Source organism: Triticum aestivum, chromosome 2B (assembly GCF_018294505.1).
Source record: "Triticum aestivum cultivar Chinese Spring chromosome 2B, IWGSC CS RefSeq v2.1, whole genome shotgun sequence".
Taxonomy (NCBI): Eukaryota; Viridiplantae; Streptophyta; class Magnoliopsida; order Poales; family Poaceae; genus Triticum; species Triticum aestivum.
Window position 1 is genome coordinate 574003554 of NC_057798.1, and position 9435 is coordinate 574012988.

The 9435-nt window shown below is 51.2% G+C and overlaps 1 protein-coding gene across 1 annotated transcript; it reads right to left on the reverse strand.

The window, feature by feature from the left end:
- Window positions 1-2952: 2952 nt before the first annotated feature.
- On the reverse strand, window positions 2953-4444 carry LOC123041687 (probable methyltransferase At1g27930). The gene has a single exon (XM_044464267.1). It carries the CDS (start codon window positions 4273-4275, stop codon window positions 3388-3390), a length of 888 nt encoding a protein of 295 aa, XP_044320202.1. The 5' UTR covers window positions 4276-4444; the 3' UTR covers window positions 2953-3387.
- Between the last annotated feature and the right edge of the window lie 4991 nt (window positions 4445-9435).

Below are 9435 nucleotides of genomic sequence, written 5' to 3' on the forward strand. Positions count from 1 at the left end.
AAGAAACCCTCACACATGGACACGAACGCAACAAGATAGGCAATGGACTTTGGGGTAAAGTGGTGGAGCTGCGCTCCGAAGAAATTCAAAAAGCCACGGAAGAAAACACTCGGCGGCAAGGAAAACCCACGATCAACATGGGCGGCCAAAAGCACACACTCACCCTCTTCTGGCTGAGGCTGCCATTCCTTCCCCGGAAGCCTCACAGCTCCGTGAGGGATCAAGCCCTCGTTGGCCATGTCGAGGAGGTCATTCTCTGTGATGGTCGACTGGATCCAGTCTCCTTGGACCCAGCCCTTCGGCAGGCGGGATCTGGACGAGGACCCTCCACGGCTGGTGGATCTCCCCTTCGCCTTCTCCGACGCCGACGCCTTCTTTGCACGCTCCAGCGCCGCCATCTTCTCCTTGGCCATGGTCGCCGGCGAGATGCGCGAAGGGAAGTGGTGCGGGGGAGAGAGCGAGCACGCTGGGCGGGGAAGAAGGAAGCAGAGAGAGGGAGAGAATGCTGAGGCGCAGCACAGAAATCCTCGCCAGGCACATTTATAAGGTCCCTTCCGAGTGGATGATAGGTGGGCCCGTCGATCTAATCATATCTGGGAGCAGTTGTGCAGACGGGATACGTGGCGAAAAAGGCGGCGCGGAGATCGAGGCGTCTATGCCCCGTCCCATCCGAACGCCGCGGTCCGCCCCGCTTCGCGCGCGTCCCCAAATTTCGCATCCCGCGGAATCCGCGAACAGCAAATCAGTCTGTCAGACGCCGTGTTTCCGGCGATCCGTCGCTCGGAGATCGTCGAAGCCCGAAAGATCACTCGACGCAAAAATAGAATGGATCGAGTCGACTGAAGGCAAGTTGCTCCCTGTCGACGAAGAGATTCTTTGGTCCAGGACAACGCACGACCAGAGCGCAAAGGTTAATCGGAAACAACATCAACTCCTTCCTCACTCGAAGCCTCAATCCATTCGGGGGCTAATGATGGGGTTATGTACCTAGGGTAGGGTCATGGACCTGATCAAAGTACCTTACCCAAGGACACCCTTAGAAGAAGTCACCTTCCAGTCGACCAACGAGGGACGCACTCGACTGACTTGAAGGACTCGACCACGAAGACTCACTCGACTACCGGAAAGTCAAGAGACACTCTGCACTGCAACGGCCTGTAATCAAGTAGGCGTTATGATAGTAAAGGCACTTTATATGGGGCGTTACCAGTAACGCCCCAGACTTAACTCACCTTAAACCCTCTCCTGCGTGGGCTGGCTGGGGTCCTGGCGCGCTCTATATAAGCCACCCCCCTCCACAGGCAGAAGGGTTCGGCACCTTGTAATTCATATACTCATAATCCACTCGACCGCCTCCGGGCTCCGAGACGTAGGGCTGTTACTTCCTCCGAGAAGGGCCTGAACTCGTACATCCTTTGTGCTTACAACCTCTCCATAGCTAGGACCTTGCCTCTCCATACCTACCCCCACTCTACTGTCAGGCTTAGAACCACGACAGATAGGACTTGAGAGAATATAGATATTACCTTTAGCTCCTTGTGGGTTCGACACTCCATAATTATCACTTCCACCTTTGGAAATTGCTACGATGTTTCCTTGCACTTGGGGATTATCATGCAACACTGGCCCGGTAACCAGATCTAATTCCGAGCGCCTAGGAACGACATGGTTCACGTGTTGTAAATAAAATGATCCCAAGTGGGAAATTTGGGACCACCTTCGTGGTAAATCCTTTGGTAGGCCCTAAGGCCCAGAATTTCTTCTCGATGATATCACTCCTTGGGGGTATGTCGGTGACATGATAATGGTATTGTGTGATAGACAAATTCATTGGATAAGTCCATGGTGCGGGAAAGTGTAGAACTCCTGCAGAGTGTAAAAATATATTCAAACAACCTGGTCCATGGTATTGGGCATAGGTCATGCTAGGTTCACCTGGATGGCCAGTGTCAAAGGGCTGCAGGCTTGTGGACTGAGCTTGTCGAGAAGAGCTTGTGCGGGGACCAGTGAAGACGGATGAATGGTAGACAAGTGGGCGCCATCTGCCGAGAAGTTGGGTGGCTGCATGATCTATTGATGATGAGGGTTAGAGTGTTGCAGCTTTGGGATGTGTCAATCAATTGATAAAATGGGGAAAGTGTCGAGGTGGTCACAAGACAACAAAATAGGCTGAATCTATATCCAAACATGGAGCATTTTTTGTTGTTCAGAAAATCCAAACATTTTTTCACTAATATGCAAGACTTGCGTATCATTTCAATGATGGATAGAAAGTGAAGGTCACATGGAACATCTCACAATTATTGTTCCTGCGAATGACATAACCTAGGTCGTGAGAGTAGAGACATGTGTTGCCCAACCTTGCGCAAGGATGGCACTAAGTGATTAATGTAAACCGTGGGCACCTGTGAGAGCCCAAGCCTTCGCTTCTTCCTGGATCTCCAACACGGGTTGCAGGGCGAGCGGACGCGCATTGTCGAACGAGCACATGTTCTGGAAGCACCAGATGGACCATGCCATGAGAATCACCAATGACACTAGGCACTTTTGATGGCCGACGAGCGATGTAGAAGTAACAGAAGCCCAGTAGAGTAGAAAGTCCACGTCTTCGGTCAGTGCAGGAACGGTAGCACGACACACAAGAACATCATGCCAAACCCGTCGAGAGAAGGGGCACCCAATAAGGAGGTGATGCATGGTCTCCGGCCCCTGGTCGTGAAGGCGTATGAGTCGGCGTGAGGCAGACCATGACGAGTCAATCTCGTCGAAGTCCAGCATCGGTCGAGGTTCGTTGGCCAGGCGAAGAACTTGATTCAGAGGGACGCCTTATGTTTGCTAGATCTAGTGCTCGTGCGGTGCGAAGTTGGAGCCGAAGAACAGTGCACCTTAGCAGGAGTTGGCCGAATAGTTACCATCTTGCGTCCATTGTCAGTATAGTGTGAGATAGTACCCTCAAAAAAAAAGTATAGTGTGAGATAGCATCATGCTACAACGTCAAAAAATCAAAACATGGAACTGGGGTTTAACCCCAAACATAATTTCCATAAAACTGTTTTTTCACTCTAAATAAATTTGATAAAAACGGTCTGTCTAAAAATCAACTCATTTTTCTACAAAAAATCCTCATTAGCTATCCAAACAACCACTAACATGACCCATTTATGCCACGATCTGTATCTGTCATGCCATCCCACGACAAGATCTTGTCCATGCGGCCCACTTCTGCGACGCACCTCCCCACAAGCGAAGCACGTGTGAGGTTCCTTATTGCGCAACAGGCAAAACTAAGCACACATGTGACATGTGCTGTGCTCAACACACAAGACGAACATGACTGAACTGTTACAGCAACAAGGCCATTTTCAAACCGCTCGGGAATTTGCATCGTCAGCAAAAAGGCCTCTTGCCATCGCCGGACGCCGTCGTGTTCCCCCGCCGTGACACCGGTGGAATGCTGAAATGCCAGAGCCGGCCGGTCTTTCCCACCCGGAACATGTCGCAGAGGAACTCCTCGGCATACTTCTTCTCCACCCTGCGGTCCACGTCGTGCAGGAACACGTCGGTGTCCCCCTCGCCGCGCCTCGCCCGCGCCATTGCCGCCGCCGTCCAAATCGCCGCCATCCTGCCAGGCGCCGACGCGAAGTACCCCTTGGGCGCGTCCAGCATGAGCATGTCCCACTCGTTCTCGTACACCTCCGGCGGCAGGTTGTGCAGCGCCAGCGGGCACGCGGCGTTGTCGCGGACCAGCACGGGGGCGTCGGCGGCCTCGGCTCCGGCGCCGGGGACGCAGGAGGAGAAGTTCTTGTAGGAGTCCAAGAGGAGGTCGGCGTGGTCCATCCGCGTGCGGTAACTGACCAGATGGGCGCGCAGGAACGGCGACTTAGCGCGCACGATGCGGTACCACTCCGGATCCTCCTCCAGGAAGACGGTGACGCCGCCGGGGTTGAGCGCGTGCCAGAGCCGCGAGTCATGGCCGAGGCCGAACACCAGCAGCCGGATCGGCGCGCGGCGGCGCAGCACGTCGAGAGAGAGGGAGATCTCGGCGCGCGACTGCTGCGGGACGGTGCGCGTTGTGGCGTAGTACACCGCGGCGTCGGCGAGCGCGGCGAGGCCTGAAGGCTCGTACCCGACGCCCGAGGGGGCTAGGACGCCGGGCAGGCACGGGAGCAACGGCAGCAACGGCAGCGGCGAGGTGAGGAGGGTCGCGACCAGCAGCGACGTGGCGACGAGCAATGCCGCTGCAGCGGCAGTGGCGAGGCGGCCGGGAGGCTTCATTGCGTGGGTCGCCGGCGCGCAGTGCGTGTATGCTGTGTGAGGTGGGGATTGGACAATACTCCATATTTAGCGCGAGCAGCGGAGCACGACGTGGCATCCCCTTCGCTGCACGATACCGCACGTTGCTTTCTTTTTCCGTCCCAATGTCGTAGTACTACCCCGCCCGACGAGGCAACGACTTTACCGCAATTTTCTATTAGGTTTAGGGAATCTCTACCTACATTGATGCATATGGCCAAGTGGCCCATCAGTGGGTTTATTCTGGTATGTACGGAGGAGCGCGCGTGGTGGGGAGGAGCGCATGCGGTGGGGAGGAGTCGTGTCAGGGAGTGGAATGGTCGCGGGGAGGAGCCGCGGCGGCTCGATGGGGAATGCAGCGAGGAGAATCCCTCGGCACTCGGCGGATGCAGGGAGCGGGTGGAGGTGGCACGGTGGAGCATGGCGCCACCCGCATCCAAAGTGCCGGTGGTGGTGATGGACGCTGGCGCGGGCCTGCTGCCCTGCCGACCCTTGCTGCGGGGTAGGGGCGCCTTTTGTCCAAAAGGACCTCCTGATCAATAGAATTGTCAAAAAAATCACATGTCAAAAACATTGTCAAAAAGGATCCGCTCACTAGTGGCGGCAGGCGCGGCAGGTGACACGTGGCACCTGCCGCCACGCCAGGAGGCGGCGGGCCCGGCCGCCACAGCAGGAGGCGGCAGCGCTCGTTGTAACGGGTTATCCACAGCGCAGCAGCCGCGACGTAACGGGCGAGGCCATGTGGGCCATGCCGCCACCCAGTGAGGCGGCCTCTGTTGCGGCTGTCGCTCGCGGGCCGACAGGCCGTGCTGCAGTGGTGACGTGACTGCGGGCCAGGCCGCCACCTGCTGAGGCGGCCTCTTTGCAATAGCGGACAAGGGGACACAGACGGCGCTGATTCCCGTGTGCGACAGCGACACTGACGGCGGTGATTCCCAGATTTGATTCCCACGCGCGGGAAAATGCACGCTGATGCCCTGCTTTAGCTTCTTTCGCCCGGGAATCAGTCCTGCTTTAGCTTCTTTTGCCTCAGCGGATGGGACAACACTGTGAGAATTGCTCTGGCTATTGCTTGAGCAGATGCGACGGCACTGCAGGAATTAGTCACTCGCTGCGGGAATCCGATGCTGCGGGAAGCTGTTGTGCCGACACTACAGGGATCCTAAAATTTCCCGCTTAATTTTCCCGCTTAATTTTCTCGGTATTTTGATATATTCTTTAATAACATTCTTGTTTCTTGTTGTAGTCTCCTCCGCCTCTGTGCATGTACTATCTTTGGATTGACACGGAGATGCCGGCTTGGGTAGTGACTGAGATTCGTGAAAGAAGTCGCCGTGCGTGGAATAGTTTCTATGCGGAAGAGCGACGCGAGAAGGCGGAAGCTGAGGAGAAAGCAGAGCAAGAGAGGGAGTTAAAAGAATATTATGCGGAGCAACACCTTTTTTTTCAGGATTTAGGATAGAAAAACAGGGAAGAGGCTCGTCGCATGGAGGAGCAGGAACGACAGCGAAAGGAGGCTCGTGAGGCGGAGAGGCAGAGAAAGAAAGAAAGGGCTCGTGAGGCCAAGGCAGCAGAAAAAGCTGGCGATGGAAAAGGAAAATATCCACGCTGGACTCAGTAGATTCCTGTGGTAGTATTATAAATTCGCAATCATTCGCAATCATTTGTATCTTTATTTTTGAGTTTAATGTAGCTTTATTTCAGTAGTTAAATGTAGCTTTATTTCAAATCTATGATGTATCTTATTTTCAGTTGTACCGTGTAGTAATGGAAAAAAATATAGTTTTAGAATAAAGTAGTGGCATTTTCTTTCCCTCCACTAATATCGAACATCGTGCAACAACTACAAAATGAAATTAAGATAGAACATAATGCCCTACAATAAGAGAGTACAAACTAATAATGCAAGTACATCTGAATTAAACGGTAGAACTGGAATACAGCTTAAAAACTATATGAAGGCATCATCGTCATCCTCCGTCGATGCAGAACTCTTGCCCTTTGAGGATGCAAAACTCTTACCCTTGGACGATGCAGAAGTCTTGCTCTTCGAGGATGCAGTACTCTTGCCCTTTGAGGATGCAAAACCCGGAAGCGGCGGCATGAAGATATCATCTTTGTCCTAGCTTTCCTCAGTCCATAAAAAAGGATGCTTTTCTGAAGTCCTTCTGAAAGTTTCACTCTTTGGCTCCACTACCTTCTTCCACCTTGCATGCAACCTAAGAAGTTCTTTACGTACCTCCTCATAGGTCCTTTCAGGCCACCCAGACCTACGTAATTGGTGAGCCAACTCATTCATTATGGTGTCACTACCGGTGAGTTCGTCCCATGGAACTATCCTATTGTCCATCCTGAAATCGGTAGCTAGCCTGAGAAGAGTCCTGCTCATCCCAGAGTGAAAACTACGATCGAAAGGATAATGGGACATCTCGACTACACTACACTCGAATGCTTATCCACCTCTTTCTGAAGGGGGTTTTATAGGTAGAGAGGAGAAAATGGCGGGTAAGAACGACTGTAGTATGGCAGGAAAGGGTTGGCGGGAACATATGGCGAGAAGGGGTTGGCGGGAAACGGGTGGCAGGAAGATATGGCGGGAAGGGGTTGGCAGGAAACGGGTGGCGGGAACATATGGAGGGAAAGCGTTGGCGGGAAAATATTGAGGGGAAAGGGTTGTGTAAGTGCATCTAGTGCCACCCCTAGTTGGTTTTGGAGTATTGACGACAAAGTTGGTTGAGGGACTAATGCGTTTGTGAGAATTGCAGGATAACGCAGGAAGTGTCCCTCATTGATTCGGTTTACCTACCGGAGATGACCCCTAAAAATGTATGAAGGCATTGAAGACAATGGTGGTGTGTGAAGATATTCACACTGAAGTCTATGACATGAGAAGACATTGAGTGAAGACTATGGAGCGCGAAGACTGAGTCGTTTCGTTGTTTCCTTTTCTTCTTTGTTGAGTCATAGGAACCACCGTACTGTTAAGTGGGGTCCAAGTGAACTAAGTCAGAGTGACTGAAGTGATGCTCAACCCAAATCCTATGTCTTCGAGCGAAGACAATGAGAGCAAATCTTATCCAGAGCTGGATGAGTCAGCTTTGCTTGTAGCCCAAGTAAAGTTGCCGTGTGTGTTTGAAATCTGACCGTTGGAACACGTGTCAGTTCCTTAGTGACCCAGGGTCATTTCGGACATATCAGGTCGGGTTGCCTTGTGGCTATAAATAGCCCACCCCCTACACCATAAATTGGTGGCTGCTCAGAGTTAGTTTACGGCTTTTGTCGTTTTGAGAGCAACCCACCTCGAAGCCTTTGAGAGAGAAATCCTTGCGAGGACAAAGCCCAAACACCCAGAGCCAAAGAGTGTTAGGCATCACTGAAGTCTTTCTGTCTGTGTGACCTGAAGACTTATTACACTTGAGGACTGTGTATCCTCCAGCCGGTTAGGCGTCGCGTTCTGAGCATCCAAGAGTCATTGTGGATTGCCGGTGAACGAAGTCTGTGAAGGTTCGGAAGTCTACCTTGAAGACTTACCAGAGTGATTGGGCGAGGACTGTGTGTCCTTAGCTCAAGGGGAATAAGGTGAAGACACGGTCTTCTGAGTTGAATCTCAGCCTCCCTAACCAGACGTACAGTTGTCACAGCAACTGGAACTGGTCCAACAAATCCTGTGTCTTCAACAAGTGACTGGTTCTATCCCTTCCCTCCTTTACTTTGAGTTTGTCTTCGTGAAGTCATTGCTTATCTGTCTTATCTGTTTGACTTCATTGCTTGACTACTATTGTTGATTGGCTTCATACTATCTTCCATCCTGATCCTACTACCTAGCTGCTATTAGTCTTCGTACGTTAACACTATTGCATACTTGACTATGGCTTGCTTGTTGTAGTTTATCTTCCGATGCATATCAATTAGGTCATTTCTATTGTTTGTCTTCGAAACTTCCATGTTTTGAAGACTTTGATAAAAATCGCCTATTCACCCCCCTCTAGTCGATAACTAGCACTTTCAATTGGTATCAGAGCAAGGTACTCCCTTGTTCTGTGTGATTCGGTTTAACCACCTGGAGTTTAGCTATGTCGACTGCAGGATTGAGGAATGTATCTTGCCCCACCTTTGACGGTCATGAATATCCTCGGTGGAAAGCCATGATGAAGAAGCGACTCATGGCTATGGACAGCGAACTGTGGACCGTCACTGAGATTGGTCTTACCGATCTATGCAAGATGGCGGAGGCTGATGACATTCGCAAGTACACTCTACTGAACCTCACAACGAAGGATGTCATCTGCTCCTGCCTGTCCCGAAATCAGTTCAGGAACGTCATGCACCTCAATCACGCGAAGCTAATCTGGGACCGGCTTTCTGAGGTCTATGAAAGTCATCTTAATCGTCATGATCCTTGGCTTGATGACTACAAGGAGTCTCTTAAAGAGATGACCTTTCCACCTGAATCGTCTTCATCTTCACCATGCCTCATGGCAGGGGGTGCTAAGGTAACTGAATGCTACCTCTCTGAAACCAGTGATGATGAATCAGGTGATGAATTTGGCCCCAGCTATGTCAAACTTGCTTCCCTTGCCACTAAACAACAAAGAGCTTTGGAAAAGATTCAAAACATGCTTAGTAAGAGCGATGATATGTTGGGCGAAGAAATGGATCAGTCAAAAGCTTTGGCTGAGAGTCTTCAGAGACTTCATTCCAAGTTTGACGCCCTTCAAGATCAACATAATGCTCTCTTGTCTGATCATGAGAAACTTTCTTCTGAATGTCTTCAAAGAGAGCAAGATCTTGAAAAGATAAGAGTGGATTATGAAGATCTTCTGAAGAAGCACGATTCATTACTTGCTCAACAAATCAGCGTTGCTCAGGATGAATTTGAACCACCATGTTTAAAATGCATTGAGCGTGATAACGCTGCCTCTGTTGCTAAATGTTCCACTGCTGCTACTGTTGCTCTGTCTTCAACTACTGATGTGGTAACTAACCCCTCTGCTGAGGATACCACTACTATTGCTGATGAAAATGCTAGGTTGAAGACATTGCTTGAAACAGGGATGTACAAAAGTCTGAAAGGGCATCAGACACTTTGTGATGTCCTCAAAAAGCAGATTCTGAACCGAAACCCTAGGAAAGAGGGTGTTG

What these genes read in the sequence shown, in the direction of transcription:
- LOC123041687 (XM_044464267.1), bottom strand. Translation starts at nt 4,275, where the DNA reads ATGAAGCCTCCCGGCCGCCTCGCCACTGCCGCTGCAGCGGCATTGCTC.